The sequence below is a fragment of the Elaeis guineensis genome, chromosome 2 (assembly GCF_000442705.2).
Source record: "Elaeis guineensis isolate ETL-2024a chromosome 2, EG11, whole genome shotgun sequence".
Classification (NCBI taxonomy): Eukaryota; Viridiplantae; Streptophyta; class Magnoliopsida; order Arecales; family Arecaceae; genus Elaeis; species Elaeis guineensis.
The window spans coordinates 5530737-5552670 of NC_025994.2; the positions used below are offsets into that span (position 1 = coordinate 5530737).

Here is a 21934-nt window from a genome sequence, read left to right on the forward strand (position 1 = left end):
GCCCAGAATAATGCTTCCAGCAGCTGAAACAGGTTGCCCTGCACAAATATCTCTCTCTTGAGAGTTGGAAGAGACTTCTGTTTGAATATGATCTTCAGAGACATTCTTTAAGTTCCCATGTTCATCAATATCTATATCCTGGCTCATGTCAAAAGGAGGTTCAAATGCCTGTAAAATCATATTGGAGCAATAATCACAGAGGAAGCGTTACTGTTTCAGCCTTTGGCAGAGCTCAGTAAGTACTTGAATATGATTCCAACAGCTCTTTTATCGAGAGAACCATCCAGAATCTAGCAAATATTCTCTCAAGTTGAGGATGATAAACATCAATCATGGTTAATGAAATATGTCTGGTTAGTCAGAGGAAAAATGATAGAAAGATTTACCTGAAGCATGCTCATAATAAAATGTGTGTTCACAGATATGCACCTGCAAAGATAACCAACCGGTCAAGATCTGCCTCTGTGTTCATGTTCCCCAAGAAATATCACATGCATAAGCACAAAGATACTGCATCGTAAAAGATGTAACCGACAGTCTTTCTTCATACTTGTTTAATTCAAGTAATATGATAAAAGAAGTTTAAACAAAACTTGATCAGAAATGATCATGAAGCATGTCAATTTCAAAATAATAGCATGTTTTTCCATGTATGCATATGTTATACCAGATTGTTACAACCATCCAACTTGGACAAGGGTTACCGGTTTACGAAGTTTTCCAACTCATAAGTTCTAAAGAATCCAGTAAAAGCATCATCATCAGGAGAAGAATTAATGCTCGAATGAGTATCAAAGGAAAAATAACAAGCCCCCATGAAAAAAAAAAAAGCATATCACATGCCATTTAAATGAAAGGCATATGCATATCATCATTTTGATTACGTCAAAATTTAACATAAGGAACATGGATGACTATAACTGTAAAATATAATGTTATTTAAAAAGCCAAGATGGTTGTAGGTGCTTTTAACTAGACTTCCCTACGGTTTCAACTTACTTAAAAATAGTGATATAATTGATTTTAAGTAATATAATTGATCTTTGATACAATCCATAAGAATTTGAATCAGTGAGATGAAAGTTTTAAAGCATGGATGTTTGCCTCAGCCACAAGAATAGAAGAGGAACCACCGCAGCATCAATAGTTACATCATGACTAAAGAGCATGAGGGCACAAGTGTTAAAGGATACCAGCTGTGGCTAAAGACTAAATTCTTGCACATCAACTTTCATTATCTTAACATGCATGACATATATACATGTATGAATGTAAAAACATGCACACTTTACATTTCAGGCTGAACCACAAAATCAGAAAGTAATACTAAACTAATTTATTTTGCAGATTACCTCATATAGTTAGGATCAATGTTCACTATCTCGGGACCAAACCCTGTATGGGTATTATCCTATTACAGTGTTAGTAAGCATTACAGTATGGTAAGATTTGTCATATGGAGTGTTGAGATGGTACGGTACAGCATATCAGTTCAGTACCGGTATGGTATGATACTGATCGATACGGCAAGCCTTGGTTAGAATATTAAATTATGTTCTTGATCTAGTCATTTGAGCATGAAAAGACTATATAGATGCATCTCTATAGGCTATGGCACCAGCATAACCTTCAAAGCTTAAATAGAAATAGAAGGATGGATGACAAAAAACTAATAAGACTATAATTGTTTATGTTTTCCACACTCTAGATGCCATAGGAAGGAGAATGGGAGCAAAAATTCAAGCAGCCTCAAAGACCATACTTTACACCATAACCACTTCTTTACCCACATAAAAAAGGGGGGGGGGGGGAGGGGGAAGAGAGAGAGAGAGAGAGGATCGCATCTTCCATGTACAATAAGTCCTAAGAAGAACTTTGCATGTTCAGTGGCTAGAATTGTTGTTTGGGTTCCAAATTGGCATGGAGGCTGCTTCCCTCCAACTTCTTGATACCATTACAGAACCCCCCTCCCCCCCACCTTCTTTTTACCCACTCCACTCCCCAAATACCCACAACAGCCTTCACCTGACCGATTTTTATCACTATAGAACCATTCTATTATTTAAAAAAAAAAAAAAAAATCTTGCACAAACGCTTTGTGTAACCTTGCTACCTAATATTATGAATGAACCACTTCATGCTTCCAGATACAAAGACATTTATGTATTATTAATCATGTCCTAATTTTGTTTGCAAATTAGAAGCCACATTCTGGTTCTCTCTAAGTAGTCGATCCAAAGCTTAAAACCTCTAACAATACATATAAAAGGGCGTCTCAATACACAAGAATCCTGCCACACAGAGTCTATGGAGGGTCAGATGTATGCAGCCTTACCCCTGCATGCAGAGAGCTTGTTTCCATGTTTCAAACGTGTAACACTCAGGCCTGCCCTCTCATCTAGCAATGCATATATCATGCATTAAACATAGTGTCTAATAAGCTCCAACTAATATATGAAGTTCCATTCATGTTCACATCCTATAGGTTGTAAGCTACATTTTTACAGCCTACTTAAATGGATATCAGAGATCCTAAATTTAAAGATTTGAAAGATCAAAATCCTGCAGTCAAGTTGATTCAAAGATGGGTGGATGTGGCTAACTTTGCACTTGGCATTTAAGATATTGATACTGATGGGAAAGGATCATATCGATGGTTTATATGGTTTTATAAATATATAGCAAAAAGGATTTGAAAGATCATGATCCTACGGTCAAGTTAATTCAAACATAGGGTTGATGTGGCTAATTTTGCACTTGGTGCTTAAGAAATTGATATTAATTTAGATAAAAAAGAATCATATATAAAGTCTACACGGTCTTATAAAAGGATATAGCAAAATATAAAGTTTGTAGGGTTTTCCAGGCATATAAAGTTTCGCAATCTAACTAAAAGTAATTTATAGGAGAGGGGTTATTAACATAGGTGTCCTCTATAGGTGATTGCATTGGGTTTGTCTCTTGTCCCTAACTTGCATTAAAGAAAGAGTTTATAAGCCTTGAGCCTTGTCAACCCATGGCTCATCTTGGATGTGGACTAATCATATACAACATATTAAATGAATGAATTCACCAACATGAAAAGCTAATTAATCAACAGAGAAGTGAGAAGAACAACTAGAAGTCTAGAATTATAACAAAATTAGCAATAGTTAACAAATACATAATACATAAACACACGAATACCAGAATCAGATGTTATTTACTTATTCAGATTGAAACTCAAATCAAACATTATTTACCTGAGATCAGAGCTTGGTGCAAGAGCTAATTTATGTATGCAATCAAGAAACACTTAAGGAAGCAGGTGCGTGAACAAATTCCTGGAGAAATTATAAAGTGAAGCAACACCTTATGTATGAGTCTCTATTACCATAAATTGAACTAGTAAGTCTAGAGTAACCAGCATCTATCCAAATCTACTTTCTCTCTCTTTTAACAGTTTGTCAAAATCTTCTTTTCTTTCTACATCACCTAACATGAGGGCGCACACAGCCCACTGAGAAGCAAAACCAGTATCTAGAGGTGCCACCCTGAAAATACCTACTTCCTCATAATCATAAACACACCACCAAGGAGTTCCTTCAAGCCATTTACTTTTAGACTCTAAATATCCTAAAAGCAATTTCCACAAAAACACTATGAAAATAGGGATCCTCATGCGAGTAACAAAATAATATACATCATATCTCTCCAATACAAAAGGAGCATCTTTCTTTAGTTTAACAAACTTGGATATAGAACCTCAACAAGCTTATTGTAATTATAAGCATTTTCATCCCCATCACTTCCTCATTTTACACTTCTTGGTTATCTTCACCACAAAACCATCACCAATTAGTAGGAAGCACTGAAGCACAAGGTTGTGATCAAGGTTTCAAATACCACTCAAAAGGGACTTTATGAATGGTACAGAACCATTCTAGTATGTTTCTGTCACTAATACACGCTATGGCAATACAGGATGCGGTCTCACACCATGTGTCAGTGCACAACACTGTATTGTTCCAGCAAAAATCAGTACAAGGCCCGGTACTGCTATTTGAAACCTTGGCTTTGAATGGTGGCAAGCCAACATGTGCCCTAGGTATGCACATCCACTCTAGAGTTCCAAATGCCAAGCCCACCTGAGAAAGGGAGCCACATCCACAAGACAATACTGATCACTTTATGATTTGATAGTGCTATGATATAGCGATCATGTACATTAAATGCATAACTAGTCATTAATGATCCATGCCCTTCCAAAATAAAAACTGAACACCAATAGATAAGAAAAAGTTTGTGTGATATTTACGAACTTAGAAATACAGAATGTCTTTGAGTTCCAAAACACGGCATTACATATGTAATCTCCATTTCATATTTTGACAATTGTATTAAGTATATAATCTCCAATTCACATTGAGACAATACAGCGACCAGTCTAGAAAGCATGTGAACATATTCCTGCCATGAAGATAAGCTGGCAGGCTTCTTTCAAAATCTTTTTGTACTTTTTTGTGACAAAGGTTATAATGACCAAACACCACATTAAATTTCTTTGCACATTGGATTCTGGATTATGATATGAACAATGTTAATCTGAAAATTAACTTACCATCTAAGTCTTCGGAATTTTGAAGGAAGATGAGAGAGAAGTCCCTGCATAACAAGCATGAGAAAATAAATACATAGTTGCAGTTACATAACACAGAATCAGCTCCTTATGATTGCCAACAGCTAGATTGATTACAATGAATGCAACAAAATGCAAAAACCCAGTGGCAGAAGATAGCAGCATCAATAAACCAATGTAGGATTAGAATATCCGCTATTTCATGCAGTAAAATGCTTTAATTAATCCATGGAAAACTGACAAAAGGACAACAAAGGTTAATGGAAAATTGAAGGGGGGACAAATCAAAGTTATCTGATGTGGAAAACACTCACCTTATGGGCAGGTGAAAGTTTTTTAAATGATCTTTCATATCTTCTAACATCCGCCTCAGCAGCATCAGGATAACTGAAAATATGTTATAGTAAAGGGGGCAAAAAAGGAAACAGAGATCAATAAAGATGATGATGCTTAAAGACTATATTCCAAAGAATACACTACATATTCATCAAAACAAAAGGAGAACATAAATAAAAACAACCTTTACAACAAAAAAAAAAAAAAAAGCCCCACTGGAGACCAACCGTATAAATTTAAGAAACTGACATCATGTCACTAAATAGCAACTTCTATGCAAATAGCAATTTTTCCTTTTATAAAGATCTTGGTGAATACTGAGTACAAATAGACATTGAGAAGACTTCTACATAATAATCATGGAAGATGACAGCTCATCAATCACAATAAATATTGTAATGCAAGCATATGATTTCGTTTTCTTCAACCGACAGAAAAACATCCTGAATGTGCAAATAATGATAATGATGTATGGAGTCATGCAATATACAGGGGAAGATCTTGTCTACATTTGTAGAACAAAAAATAGGGGGAACAACTATATAATTTTCTTCCCAAAATCGAATTATCTATCCTTTACTCAAAGTACATTTTTAGAAGTAAAACATATTTAGATAGGATTAATGACAGAACAGAAAGCAAAAAAAGACTAGAACAAAAAATCATTAACCACAACAAGGAATTTGCGATCCATAAACATGATAGATGAAGAGAGATCAGGGTTACAAAAATGACATCATTTTGCGAAAAAAAAAAAGGCTGGTTTTCCATCCAGTCCTTCGTAATAGCTGCCTGACTACATCCTAGGACTTAGACAGGATGGCGGTCTAAAAAAAATGGATATCTAATATTTACTAATATTTGAAGGTATGTTCAACTTTTGACTACTATCATGAGTTTCTAGATCATGCTCATATGAAGATATCAAGAGTCATTCTGCAAAATTGTGAGAAAAGTTGGCAAATTTCTTGATAATGCACTCTCCCTCTCCTTGCAGTCATGGTGTTTGAGCATGAGTCTAAACGAATTCCAACATCGCACAAACCCTCAAAAAGCTTCGAGTTACCAGGCACGTACTGGAAAACTATTCATATCATAGGGCTCAGCAAAATAGATATGATTAGAGTAACCACTTTAAATGCTACAAACCATGAGGAATCAAAAAAAAAATAAAAATCAAAAAGACCCAGCTGGAGTAAAAATTGCCGATGCTTGTCAGCATGCCTTTCAGCGGCGATACAAAAAATGTCCCACTTATAAGCTAATCGAAGAAACAAAAATCACAAGAAACATCAAAATTGTAAGAAACAGGGAAAAGAAAGCAGTAGGAAAATTTTGTTCGAGAAAGCTAGCAGAAATGGGGCAAACATCGAGACATTAGCATCCGCAAGGAGGCGAGAGGAACAGAGATTGGAGTTATTACTTCAGGTACGAATTGATGATTCGGCGGAGGGATTTGATCTCGAGGGCTTCTTCAAGTTTGCTGTAGCGCCGCTCCCCCATCGATCCTTGCTCGACGGACTCGCTGTCGAAGGTAACGCCGCCGCTTCTTTCCGGCCTGTGGCCCAGCCGAGAAATTTATAGAGCGGGTTGGGTGTCTCTCCTGGGCTGTTACTTTACCCGTTCCAGCACTCTACTTGAGCGGCTGAGCCGCTGAAAGCCCAGGCTGGGACCAGGCTGATTATGCGGTATCGGGGGTATAAATAAGCTGGATTGAATTAAATTATATTTAAATTTAACTTCAATTTAAAATATTTTAGATTTAAAAATTTGACTTCAAAACTGAATAAGTATTTAATTAGTTCAATTCAATTTAAAAAATTTGAATCAAATTGGACTGAATTTATAGATTTTTACATATATTAGACTGTAATTTGGATCATAATTCAAAAATAAATTATATAAATTCTATTAGAATCAAGATTCTACGGTTATTGAAGTTTGTAAAATCTTACGATTCTACGATCAGATTCTATGATTCGATCCTGATTCATGAGGATCTCTCATCGATTCTAAACAAGATCCCAATCTAGATAATATTGTATATTAGTACTACTACTAGCAATTTTATGTTACACTACTTTTTCTATGTCAAAAATATTATCAGTAGTACATTTATTTACTATATAAAATAACATAATTGAATTATAATGATACATGTTTGTTATGTATTATATATGTTCCTTTTTTCTACTCCTTCCTATTAATCAATAACTATTTGTGGCTACTAGTTTGACACCAAAGAAGAGTTGGATTCAAAAGTTTTTGTTACTTTTATTATTAAATTTCTATTTAATTATTATTTTTTTGTTATTCTTAATTAGTACTATATTGTTAAATTAAATGTATAATTATTTATTAAAAGTTTTATAAACATTATTGTTATAGTTTATATTATTTTTAGTTTATAGTATATTTATTCTATTGTATATTTGGAAAAAAATTATTATATATTGATATATGATACTTTTTCTATTTTCATATCATATTAATAGAATTAAATCATATATATTATTATACTAAAGTATATTGTATATATTAAATTATATTATATATATTATTATATAAGTATTATATTACAATATTAAATTACTATATACATATACATATATTAAATTATATATTATTATATTAGTACTATTTTATAATATTAATTTATTTTATATGTGTGTGTGTGAAATTCAAAAGTTCAAATTAGAAGAATGGATTGGATTTAGTTTGCACCAATAGTTTGGACTTTGGATTGGATTTGGATTCTATAACATTAAATCCAAATCCAAATCCAAAGTTCAAATTTTTTAAAAATTGACTCCAAATCTAAAACCAAAGTCTAAAAATCTGATTCAATCCTCTAGTTTGATTTGGATCAGTTTGGATTTTAGATTTTCTCCAATCCACTTACACCCCTATACGGTATAATTGCTGGTGTTGTTGCCTGAGATGTTCGTACCTTTTTTTTAGAAGTTTATGAACAAGAAAAAAAAATAAAAGCCACATCAGTATCTGTTTTTTTTTTTTTTTTTGATAAACCATATCAGTATCTGTTAAATGCATCAAATACCGAAGGTAGTGTTTAGTTGAATAATTCTGGATGAAATAAGGGCTTATTCCATCTTATTCCTCCAAAGGGCCCAAACAGGTGAAAAAATGATGGTGAGCCATCCTAGTTTAGCAATTCCGATCAACCCTCCCTAATTTTAGAATACTAATTCCATGATGGACCATAAAATTGATAATTCTAGGTCCTATTATTTTCAGCCCCCTTAGGGGTATTTTGCATCATTTTAACAAAAAGGTAAAGACAGAGGTGAAACCCTATCTACCCCCTCTTTTACATCTTCATATTCACGCCGCAGCCGCTGCTCACATCCTCTCATCTTCTTGATAGCTTAAAATCCTTCACAGACCTCCTCTCCTCCATCCCCTGCGCTGCTCTAGTGTCCTCCTTCGTTCAATTTGAATTTCATGGCCGTCGATCGTTACTACACTTGCCTCATACCCTCTCGATCTCTCTGCAAGTAGGTCTCCTCCCTGCTACGCATGGTTGTCGTCCCTCTCGATTTCTACTCTGCTCCGACGACTCTTCTGCTCTACTGCTCCTACCTTTAATATAGCTTTGAAACTTTTTGATTCTTATGCTATTTTGTTATCAATAGATACTGTCTTATATCTGTCAATAAAACCAGTGAATGTTGCCTTATATTTTTTTTTGATTGTTGTGCTATTTTGTTATCATCATTGCCTTGTGGTGTTGCCTGTGGATGCTATCTTAAGTCTGTGAATGATACCTATGAATGTGCTATGTTGCCTATAAATGCATTGGCTTTTATGTTGTTAATTTATTGGTGGCTTCCTTTTTCTTCACGATTTTAATTCTTTCTTGACTTTGAACTTTTGTGTTATGTACCTACTTTGTATCTATACTAAGTTTGATATTATTTTTCTTTTATTTTATTTTGGCAATGATGATGGGATGCCTTAAGATTGAGCATGGCTGAGAGACAAGAGTTTAACTATGTAATTAGTTTTTTTATCTTGTAGCCACGATACTCCACTGACTTTAACTTCGCATGTCCTGAGCCAACTTTCAATATTTTGCTTATACTTAAATATTTATTATTTATCTTTTACAATCAAATTGTAAATTGTTAAATAGTGTAGCCCAGTTTATGCTATTTTGTATCTATATTAAGTTTTATATTATTTTTTTTTATTTTATTTTGACAATAATGATGGGCTACCTTAAGATTGAGCATGGCTGGGAGACAAGAGTTTATCTATGTAATTAGTTTTTTTATCTTGCTGCCGCGATACTTCACTGACTTTAACTTCGCATGTCCTGAGCCATATTTGTATTTGTATTTGTCTGATATTTTTGGTATTTGTCTTCTAATCAGAAATGTCGTTGGATTTTGTATGCATGATTAGATAACCCATTGTTGCAATCAATTGTGCCTTATTCTTGTATTTGCAAAGTTTGCATTCATATAGCTAACATATTGAAAGCCCATACGACTGATAATTCTGAACGTGTGAGGATAGGTTCATCATGTAGAAGGGCATCAAATTGGACTGATGTCCTTGATTGGGTCATGCTTGTCTTGCTGAGGTAAGAAAATGACCAAGGCAATTGTCAAAATGGTTTCTTCTCTCGAAAAATTTGAAAGAAGATGATGAATACCTTTAATGAGCAAACTAAGAAGACCTTCATATATAGAAATCTCAAGAAACAGTTGAAGGTCCTAAAGAAGAACTTCAACATATATTTTAACTTAGCAAGTCGATTCGGATGGGGATGGGACCCGATGCTCAAAGTGGCTACCCCTGGCAATGAATAAATGTGGAAGGAAGTTATCTCGATGAGTGCTGGATAGCTATTAATATCATAGCTAGCAAGCATATCAGCACATGATCATACTTATTTATTTGTATTCATAATAGATAAACAAAGAGTATGCTCGCATTAAGAACAAGCCTTTTTCTGTCTATGATGGCATTGACATCTTTTTCTCAAAGAACACAGCCAATGGTAGGCACGGGGATACATTTGCCCTTCCTGACGGGGTTTTTGATAATGACACCTCTGAGGATGAGATAGATTGGATTGAATTAGAGGCTTTGAATCTTAACGATGGGCAACCCTCACAACCTAGTGGTGGAGTCTCTATCTCATCATCTGCCCTTTTGAACTTTCTGAACAGAGTATGTCCAATGTACCTCCCAGCAGTCTGACTACCCGTGCTTCGACACTACCCACCGAGTGTTTTTCAGATGCACGTCCATCCTCCTCCATCGAAAAGAGGTCTAGGTCAAGCTTCATGACTCCTACGGCACGTACGACTAGGATGAATACTGATATAACTGATGCTCTCCTAGATTTGATAGATCAAGAGAGAAGGAGATTAGAAATTACTAACAAGATTCTTAGGAGGGATAAGCTTGTTAGGCATACATTGTATTCCATTGATGAGTGCATGTCGAAGCTGGAGAGGCTTTCCGATGTTATGCATGAATGCATCCTTGCTACAGGAGAGACATTTAAATATGAGACGAATCGATGGTTCTTCATGCATATGAGGGGCCATTATTGGAAGCTTGGCTCAAGAGACAAATGGCTGACTTCTACCATGTCCCACCGTCCATGATAGCCCCTTTCAGATCAAATGTATTTATCCCTAATATTTTCATGCCTCCTCCCATACATGTTATGAATCAAGGTGGCCCCAATCCTTTCATGATAGCCCTTCTCAAGGTAGTACTTAGTCTCCTCATGGTAGCCCCAGACTTTCATACCAAGCTCAATTGTACCTCCAACCCATCCTGATGACTTTTATAGCCATAGTGTTGATTTTTTATATTTCGACAGTCTATTTTGAAAGCACATTTGATGTACTTGTAATCTGTGCTTTATATACTTTTTATTTTAGGACCTTGACTTTATATTTAATCTCCATAAAAGAGATATATTTTTGAGGCAGCCCTTTATTTTGTTGTGCATGTGAACACATTTATAAAGTTATTAGGATGTGCCTGTATACATTTTAGATAAAATAGTTTATATTATATTGTAATGATATACCTATTGGCAGCCTTATAATATTTACATGTTCTATATTCATACTTTTTTTCTATCCATCATTCCTGCCTTACTTACTACTGAAATTAATTTAGTTTGGCAGCTCATAGGACCATTGACTTGATTGCATAGGTGCAATCTGTGCTCCATATACTTTTTTCTTTGGGATCTATGCTTTATATTTAATCTCCATAAAGGAGATATGTTTTTAAGGCAGCTTTTTGTTATGTTGTGCATGTGAACAAATTTGTTAAGTTATTAGGATGCGCCTATGTATATTTTGGATGAAATAATTTATATTATATTGTAATGGTATACCTATTGGCAGCCTTATGAAATTTACATGTTCTGTGTTCATACTTTTTTTCTATCTGTCATTCCTGCCTTCCTTACTGCTGGAATTAATTTAGTTTGGCAGCCTGTAGGATCATTTACTTGATTGCATAGATGTAATCCGTACTTCATATACTTCTTGTTTTGGGATCTGTACTTTATATTTAATCTCCATAAAGAAGATATGTTTTTGAGGCATCTTTTTATGTTGTTGTGCATGTGAATATATTTGTTAAGTTATTGGGATGTGCCTGTGTACATTTTGAATCAAATAATATATATAATGTTAGGCAGCCTATAGGATCATTGGCTTGATTGCATAGGTGTAATCATAAACTGTTGTCTTTTTTTTTTAGATGGACACCTTGCATGAGCTAATGGAGTTTTTGATTGATGAGGATAATTATTGGCAAGATGTGATAACTACACTCATAAGTAGTAGAATTATTCGTGTCGAAGATTGTAATGTAGTTTTGAAGATGTCTTGTCAAACTTGTCCATTCTTGGGTCACAATCTCATAACAAACATATTGAGTGACCATCCAGATAGAGATTACGATCACTTTAGAATGACAAACATAATGTTCCTATAGCTAAAGCAGTTGCTTGTGTCATGTGGTCTAATAGTTAGCATCCACAATGTGACGGCACAGGAGCAATTAGCCTATTTTCTATACTGCATAGGTCATGATGTCATCAATAGAGTTTTGACCGAAACTTTCTAGCACTCAGAGAAGATGATATCATGGCATTTTAACAATGTACTAAAAGCCATCTGTTCATTGAAATAAGAGTTTACAGTCCAACCCGATGAGAATGTAGGTGTGCACCCATGCATCCATGAAAAACATTTTCTATCTTTATTTTATGGTACCTCCGAACTTCCTTAAGCTTGGTCGTTAATTTTCATCTTCATAGTTGATGTCTTAATATAGTTAGATCACATCACAGAATGTTATCAGTTCAGTTGATGGTATGCACATACCTATCCAGATCAAGAAGAGCAAATAACCTCATTTTCACAGTCGAAAGGACACCATTTTCCATAACATTATGGCTGTAGCTTCATTTGACCACTCATTCTTTTTTATTTGTATTGGATGGGAGGGATCGACAGCCGACATGAAGATTCTCCATTGGTGTGTCGAGTCAGGAGGGTTCAATGTGCCAGAAGGTATCCATATTCTCTCAACTTTAGGGTTATACCTATTTTAATAACTTTTGAAGTCATTTTCACATTGTATGGTGGGATACAGAAAAATATTATCTTGTTGACTCAGAATATACTAACACGAATAAGTTCTTTGCCCCTTATCGGGGCAACAGGTACCACCTAGATAGCTTCAACAATCCTCAAACACAGTGATATTCTAATTCTCGAGATCTATACAACCATCGACATGTGCCATTGTGGAATTATGTTAAGAAGGACTTTGGTATTCTAAAGAAACGATTTAAGATATTGAGAAGTTCCATCTCACACCCCTTCAAAGTACAGAAGCATATTGTTATGGCTTGTTGCATCATTCACAATTTCATAAGACTCAACTAAGACAATGACAAATATTTCAATATATCATTGGCACCCTTGCCTACAGATCAGGAAAAGAATGATGTCAACCCCTATTTGATTGTAGGAGAGGATGAAACCCATAGAGATGAAGAACTATGCAATTTGATAACTAATAGGCTATGTGTTGCTTATAATCAGCAAAGTACAATTCATTGGGGACATATAATGAAGTTCATATGCATATTAATTGGAGCATAGTTTGTGTTATTATGTATGATGTGTTTGATACCTGTTGTACATAAATATAAAAAATCAAAGAGGCATTCAGTGAGTTGTAGTGATATCTTCGAAAAGATTCTATGTGATTTTCGAGGGATGTTCATGGGAGATGTACAACTTCTGATCTGAGTGTCAGTGAAAAATTTTTGGGTACAAGCATACCTTATATAAGAAATTTAAAACTAAATGAGAGACCATTGCTGCATTTGAGAGCTATCTACGAGCTCCTAATAACCACTCTCTCGAACAATATGATGACAATAAGTTTAAAGAGGATAAAAACCTTGTTGGTAGCCCCATGAATGTGTGTGCATATGATGATACCCTGCTTCTGGTTGTAGTTGTCTTTGTTGTAGGCTTTCTTTTTGGACTTGTGGCTGGATATCTTTAACTTGTATTGTGTTTCTTATTATATTGGATACCCTCTTTGCAGGCTTTTACTCAAAGTACTATATAACTTAATGATGTATTTGGATTTAACTTTAATTTTGGTAGCCTAATGATGTATTTAGATTTAACTTGTTGGCAGTCCGTTTTATGCTATGTTTAACTTGTTAGCAGCCCCTTCTATGCTATGTTTGGAGTACTTTATATTATATTTGGATTATTTTCATCATTAATATTTGGATTATGGCCCCATTGTTGATAATTTCTACATCTTATGGATGTACCTCTTCTTCTGATTTTACTAGAATCCTTTGACTCATCCTTTTCTTTTCTTGTTGCCTTTTTGGATCCACCTGAAGGAGCCCTTAGTGGAGGGGGGACATAATGGGGTACTCTATCCTTGAACAAGATTTCATGCTTGGACCAGCTCAATGATATGCTCATAGACTCTAAAATATATATTTTTAGTATACCATACACTGATAAAGTATGATGTATCCTTTCTAACAAATATAATAGCTGCTGTAGTATAACAATATGGGAAGTCAGTTAAATCTTATACCCTACATCCACAAACACTCTCTCCCAACTTCATAACAAATCTATCATTGCGATGCTTAAATTCAAATTGTGGCATCCTCTCCATATACAATGGTAAGTCTGTGGCCTCTAACTTAGCCTTCTCAAACTTCTTTTGAATCTTAAGACAAAGAGGGCCTATAATTTTGTTTAGGCCTTCTCTTTTAGCTTGGAATTGCTGCATTAATAGCCTCCTAATAGTCTTTAACAAGTGATAATAGACTTATTTCGAGCATCCACTATGTACTTGTTGAAGGACTTGGATATATTGTTCAACGACATACTTGACCATAACTTAAGTAAGTACTTTGTGAGCCACTACCATGCGATCTCATCAAAGTATCTCATCTCCTCCATGGCAGCCTCAAAGTCATGAAGCATGGTCGCCCTAGCATACTTTCAAAGGGCATTTCTATAATTATTATCCTTGAACCTAGAGCTTTTAAAATTAACATGCAAGTATCACATACAAACTCTACGATCCATGCTAGGAATGATAATCTAAAAGCTCTCAATAAGACTCCACACAAATATTGAACAAATGAAAAAGTTATGGATAATTAAGTACCTAAGAGTAATAAAAAATATAAATATTGAACAATATAAACTTATTTTTTGTCTATCTAATATAAAAGTCCAACCATGCTCTTCTAAGGGCCCAATATCTTCTAATAATCATGTCAAAAATCAGCTCCAGTCGTCTTTCATCTCTAACTCGATCACGACCTATACGATGGAGAACATATTTTTATTACCATTCTTCTTCATTACAACTAGGATTTATTCTCCAAATGAGCCCTTTAAATGATATCCATCCAGTCTAATAATAGATCTACAGCTTTTGACGAAGCCATACTTACATGCTACAAGACAATAGTGTAACCTCCTAAGGATAGACGACTAGTCTTATCAGGTCTTGTGACATCCATCAACATCTTGCTTCTAAGATTAGTTTACCTGATGATCGGATCGTACTCTTATAGATGGACATACTGCTCCCTATGGCTCCTTTGAATAATTTTTAGTGCTTTAGTCTTAGGTCTATAGTACTATGACCTCAAAATTGAAACCTTCATATCTCTCCTTACTTGCTCTCAGAAGCCCTAGATACTTTACTTTGTGTCGGATCTAATTTCATTAATTTACTTCTCTATTAATAACTTGGATGTGATGTTGTGGTTTTCAAATTACCTTCCATGATTATGCACAGGCTGGAAGGTCTTTACTTGATAAATATTCTCCTTCTATAGTGGTGAAATATGAATCCTCTATCCACATCCCTACTTGCATATAGCGGTAATCTGACAACCGCATTCTTCTTATATACAAAATCAAAATCCTCATGTATGCTATAAAACTACAGTCTCTTCCTAAACTGTATAACATTACTAAACCTCATTACAACTAAAAGTTTGATAGTTCTTTTAATATCTATATGTTTATTAAATTTGAGATAATCAGAATTTCGAAACCCAACATTTAAACCACTATCACTGTCCAAGCTACAGAGGTGAGAGTTACTATTACTCTCTGGTTTCCTACCACTGGGTTGCTCCTCTCCAAAAAATTAGCACCTCTATGGAGAGGAGAATGATATATCCAAGATTTTAACTCCTTGTTAATAATATCTTTATCTATACGTATTTATCAAATAGATCATCATCGTTGTCATTCGAATCACTTAGTTGACTAAGTGACACATCACTAATGCTGTCATTGCCAAGTATAGGCTTCGAAGTGGCAACTATAACCTCTTTCATTTTTCTCATCAACTTCAGACTTTCAAATGTAGGTGGTCCCACAAACCATTTTCACTATCACTCTTTTGATTTAGGTCTTTGGTGTGGATGCAACTGCATCCTTAATAATGGACTTTTCTATAGTAGTGATTGGGACACCCACTAATTGATTCTCATTGTCCTTTTGAGAAGATATATTTGTAATAACTGAAGGAGATGCAATAATTAGAGGCATCTCTATAATAGCTAAAATAGCTTTCTGAGTGGCACCAATAGAGATATAAGTAGCTACATTCTCCTGGTGCTCCACATATACTTGCACTATATCAGCCCCTCTCGTGGAAGTTAGCAACTTTAGAATATCTGAATTACATCTTAATTCCCTCAAGTAATTTTCAAATGTCCATCCAGGCATGAGATAATAAAAGTAAGTATAATTTGTATATCTTAACTTGCCCAACATATCCTTCAGCGTTGTGATACTAAATCTATTTGGATCATAACTATCGAAGTATTTAACATACCCCCTACTATAGTGATAGTTTGGATGGTACTTGATGGATCTACCATAGTGAATTTATGTAGTAAAAAAATCAGAGTCCATCCCTACAATAACGAATAAGTGATACATGGAGTTCATACATATATAAGTTCAATTTTTAGTTAAAAAAATTGATAGAGTCATTGGATGTTGAAAAAATATTACTTAATAAACTGAAAATATAAGTCTAAATAGAATTTTGATTCTTTCAATACTAACAAACTCAAATAATAGTCTAAAAAATAAATGCTTAAAAAAGTAAAACATCAGTCCAAAAAGCATTGAACATAAGTCTAGAAAGTAGTTAGATGATTGAATCGACCCAAATCATTGAGTATGACTATCCGTCAATCCTATCTTTCTTAATTATCTATATCCTTTCTAATTATTAGACTTAATTAAGTATAGAATGATAGTTGTCTCAATTAAAAGATGTCCAGTATTAGGATATTACGATATGATCTATGAATTAAAGATTTTGAAAAAAAATTTATAAAATTATATGGATTTGTTAGAATATATATAAGGTAAGTAATGCTATACTTTTTCTAAATTTATCGATAAAATATAAAAAAAATTATATTAGATTATTCATGATTTATGAATCTGATGCATATATTTTGAATTATCAAATATATATATTTTTAAAAAAAATATTAAGTGATTTATGGTCGAATATATTGAATTTGATATAAATCATATGGATTGATTTCAATATTGGATAGCTTTATGAATTATTCTATTTAGAATATGAAATATATGTTTGAAGAAAGTCTATTGATTTAAGATAAATTTTCATTGATAGCCTGATTATGTATCGAACCCCACTAGTGGGGGTTAAACGTTGGTACTTTGATATCCGTCAGTGAGATAGTTAAATGTTAGTACTTTGACATCCTGCTAATGGGATGGTTAAACACTGGTACTTGATACCCCACTAGTAAGGTGGTTGAATACTATACTTGATACCTCATCAGTGGAATGGTTAAATGCTAGTACTTTGATATCTTACCAATAGAGAGATTAAGCACTAATACTTTGATACCTTGTCAGTGAGGATTGTGCACTAGTATTTTGATATTCCATCAGTACGATAGTTAAATACTAGTAATTTGATACCCCGTTGGTGAGGGTTATGCACTAATATTTAATTTAGTTCATGGCTATTGAGATTAGTGTGATGTTTTGAAAGAAATCGATTCATGAATGAAAATGAATTCGCATGCATCATATTTTGATTCATATTGCATATTTTGAATTGATGCTTATGCATGTCTATTTTTAGTATATTATTATTATTGAATTTATCTAACTAAAATAGATATTATTTATTAGATTATCTAACTCATTACTCTATATTTTATCATTTTAATAGATTCAGATGATTAACTTAACTTGGTGATTCATTATGGAAGAGAAAACTAGAGACGGACTTTAATAGTTTTATTTTAGATTAAGATTTATTAAAATTTGATACAAAAATATAAACTATTATTTTGTAAATAATTTGGTTTAGTTATTTAAATTAAAATTGAATATTAGTTATTTGAATTTTATTCCATTGTTGCTTTATGATATTACCATGAGATACGTTGCATGTTTGTAGAGAGAGTTCTCCATGAGTATGCGGTGGTTGCTATGACCTCTGGCTCGCGATATCGGATTGGATGCATGACAACTGATTTTCTTTGAATGAAAGTTTTCAAGTTTAATGTACGCTGAATTTTTAGGCAAGCTCATTGATTGGAGGGAAACTGGTTAAGATGGAACAATCTAAATGCCAATCTTCTGTCATATGGATATGCATTGAGTTTAATTGTGCCTAATCCTAATTTTATGTCTACTATGAAGCATGCCCAGTATCAAACAAGTATATGATAATTTTAACATCATTTTTCATATTGCAGGCCATGCCTCAACTGAAGACAGATCAAAACTCTAAACATAGTGCACCTTGCAATTAGGAATGTAATGGATCTAAAACACTTACACCAAGTTTGTTATCTGGATGTAGTCTTAGTTATCTATGTAAGCACAAACTTTAGTCCTTGCTAATCAAAATGAAGATGTAGTTGTGCAAATCGCAGATGCTACTATTCTGTGTCTAGCCAAAACACAGAGTCAATCAATTGATAACTGATTTGTGGCTTAATGTAGTCAAGTAATGGTAATTCTTGCTGAATGTAACTTGACATGCATTGCATAGAACCAAACAACCCTTGTGTTGGATTAATCTCCTAGTCTCGATCTTTATGGATGGCTCAGATTCAATCATGAAGGCATAACTAAAATGTTTAATTGCATGACCATACATCAACAATTATTAAGGACAATTCAATTTGAAAAATATAAAATCAAATTATGGTAAATTCAAGATATGTGCTTATCTTTAAGTTAATTTTATCCTCTTCTTATTTATGTTCTATTGCTGCATCAAGGTTCTGGGGAGGGCTGATGTGGCGGAGGAGCATCGATCAAGCCACTGGGACACCATAGGAGACTTACAAAGGAAGCCACTCATGCCCGAGGTGGATGCTCTGATGGAGACCCTCCGATGCTTAAGTCAGCTAGAGCTTGAGTATAATAAGAGAAAGAGAGAGAGCTAGCTTAAAGTGGCTTTGCATCCGTATTTTTTCGGGTCTATATAGAGAAGTGCCAGAATTTGTTACATCTGAACCCATAGGTTATTAGGATAGGGGATCCACCCACTAACTAGGTTGTTAGTCGTTGATGTCTATTACATGACATGGCCATGTTCCAAGAGTTTATTGGGAGATTCCATTTAATTGCCCATGTGACCTAACTAATCAGTGGACTGAGATCGGCTCACGGCCAAGGTGCCATCCTAATCTGATCTGCATCAAGACGGACTATGAGACCTTATCTTTTGTAGTTGGTGGAATCTCGATCAGGAGGTCGGTGGGGTCCATATCAATCGTTGATCATAGGTCTTCATTTTTGTCATCAGTGAGATGTCAACCTGGAGGTCAGTAGTACGTCGAGCTAAGGGTCGGACGGGAGCTGATGAGATCGCTTTATCTTGACACTCCATGATGGATTTGATGGTGCTGGTCATCAAGATCCATATCAGTATTTCTACTAGCCCAGGATTTTTGAGAATTAGTCCTGAAGACATCGACTGAGGTAGAATAATCCCATAACACTTATCCCCCACTTTTGAGTTCAAAGTGATCACTTCGGATGGAGTAGTTTTTGGAAGGAAGTCCTTAGAGCTTGTCCAAGTTGGTGAATCCAGATTGTTTGATCTTCAAGTGAATCGTTGCATCACTTCATAGAATCTAATTTCGATTTGATAAGTCATTTCGTGAATCGTACCTTAATTATTTTGAAGAGATTTGACATTTCGTGATCCTGAAGCATTTATGAGGGATGGATGGCTAAGGTAGGTTATTATTTTAGCTTCGAAAGATACTTTTTGGTGGTTACGGATCCGTCAACCATATGGTGCCACTTATTAAATGTTGACTGATCTTACGTTGTTTTATGTAGATCTATTAGCATGGTCGAATCAGAATGATAGTGTATTGAAGAGTCATAGGGTCAGATGGCTTCGATTGGAGACACATGGTAGAGATCTAATGGCTTGAAACTTTAATCAAGGCCGTTGGAGCATGGTATAAATAGGTTCCCCCCACTAGTCTTATTTTTCTGATCGTTAGTTATTTTCTATGCTCCAATCTTGCTACTGTGTGCTCCACCTCCTTCTTCGACTCCAGTGAGTATTTTGATTCTCTGGGGTGCTTGTCCTATCCAAAATCTCACCTTCATATTTATTTTTTTATCCTTTCCCTTATATCAGTTTGCCTTTCTTCCTTCTTATTTTCAATCTTCTTCTTGTGATGTCTTTTGACAGGGAGGATTGGGGTACAAGTCAAGATGGTCGAGGCTCTTGGCCACCTCTTCCTTGATCTAGGTTCAAGGTGGGTTCTCAGACCACTACTACATGTGCTTCTTCATCTGGATCCCAAAACTCTTCCAAATCTAGGGGAGAGAAGTTATCTATTACTGAGGTCGATATGTCAGAGTTTCGATCTCAGTATTCTATTTCTTCTAATTTTTGGCTAGAAGTTTTAGATTGGAAAGGTCACGTCTCCCTGGCTTAGGAGGGTCGAGTCACTCTTTACGAGAAGATTTTCTGAGTAAATCTTACACTATCCTTCCATATCTTTACTTCCAACCTTTTTGATTATTATAAAATTCTTCCATCTGAAGTCACCTCGAACTCTATTCGAGTGATCTTCATTATTCTCTATAGCTGAGTCGGTATCCATCTAAAGACTTCTCTCTTCAAGGTGCTATTTATCCTGAAGAGGCATCCTTATGATAAAGGATGGTGATATTTTAATCCTCATCATGGGTGCAAGTTTATTGAGGATCTTCCTCCTTCTATCCATGACAGGAAGGATAAGTTTTTTTCATTTCATCCGATCTCCCCTAGGGATTCAATTGAATTTAGGGTGATTCCAGCCTTTCTCCGAACAAGAAAAAATCAATCCTTCCTAGAGATGAGGAGGATCCCCATAAGTTGCTTAATATAGAGGTGCTGAAGTTGAGCGATCTCACGATTGGGTAGATGCTCTACGATGTTGGCCTTAGTCTAGCTCTTTCTCGGGGTAGGTCTAAGACCATTATTTTATCTGGTTACTCGATCCTCATTTAACTGATTAGATGCTAACTTGCAGTCTTTGGTTTTGGCAACAATGAAGTCCACATTTGAGGCAATCATGCTTTCTTTTAAGAAGAAGAGGCCAAGCTCCACCTCGAAGGAAGGCAACCCGAAGAGGGTGAGGCCCACAACTTCTTCGACTCCAGTTCTATCTGCCGTCTCTAGATCAGTTGGGACTTCCAATGCGGATGATGTGCAGAGGGTTATTGTCACACTACCTCTGACGGCAGCTTTTTTAGCCACCACAGAGTCAGTTCGAGCAATGTCCCCTCCTTCTCCTCCTCCTCCTCGATCCTCATTGTCGGTCCGATCAAATTCATTTCCAATTTCTCCCATGGGTCCGACTTCTGTGGCTCAACAGGGAGCAGGGCCTTCTTCATTGGTGTTTGAGGAAGAGTTCGTCACCATGATGAAGAGATTTTGGAGGGATGATTTAGCTCTTTATATTAGCAGCTTGCCCAGAAAGTCATCAAGGTGACACTGCTACCAGTCGATTGGGCCGAGACCAAGGCCCGACTCTTGAACAAAGCTCTATCCACTTCATTTGAGGATATGCTGAAAGTAAGTCTTAACTCAATCATTTCTTCTTTCTTTAAAGTTTTCTAACTTCAATCTCTTTTTGTAGTTGATGCACGATATGGTCCAACTCCATGAAGCTATCATCTCCGCGAAGCTATCATCGAACTGGGACAGGTGAAGGGAAAGCTAAAGAGAGATCTCCATGCTGTAGAGGCCCATAGGAAGGCCTTGACAGATGATGCTTTCCGAGCTCGATCCAAACTTCAGGTCACCAAGGACCGAATCATGCAGCTCGAGACTTTCCTTGCCATGGAGTGCAGGCTTGTA

At 35.2% G+C, this 21934-nt stretch overlaps 2 protein-coding genes across 2 annotated transcripts in view; both read right to left on the reverse strand.

Moving 5' to 3' along the window:
• The window catches only part of LOC140855415 (uncharacterized), a 6918-nt gene extending 303 nt beyond the window's left edge, over nucleotides 1-6615 (reverse strand). Inside the window, exons 1-5 of the mRNA XM_073251307.1 lie at nucleotides 6378-6615; nucleotides 4933-5005; nucleotides 4601-4644; nucleotides 387-429; nucleotides 3-168 (exon numbers count right to left, since the gene is read on the reverse strand). Of these exons, the coding sequence (XP_073107408.1) occupies nucleotides 3-168; nucleotides 387-429; nucleotides 4601-4644; nucleotides 4933-5005; nucleotides 6378-6457 (406 nt within the window). The 5' untranslated portion in view covers nucleotides 6458-6615. The remainder of the gene's footprint in view (nucleotides 1-2; nucleotides 169-386; nucleotides 430-4600; nucleotides 4645-4932; nucleotides 5006-6377) is intronic.
• The window catches only part of LOC140855550 (uncharacterized), a 100080-nt gene that overhangs the window by 3170 nt on the left and 74976 nt on the right, over nucleotides 1-21934 (reverse strand). The gene's annotated exons all lie outside the window — the stretch shown is intronic.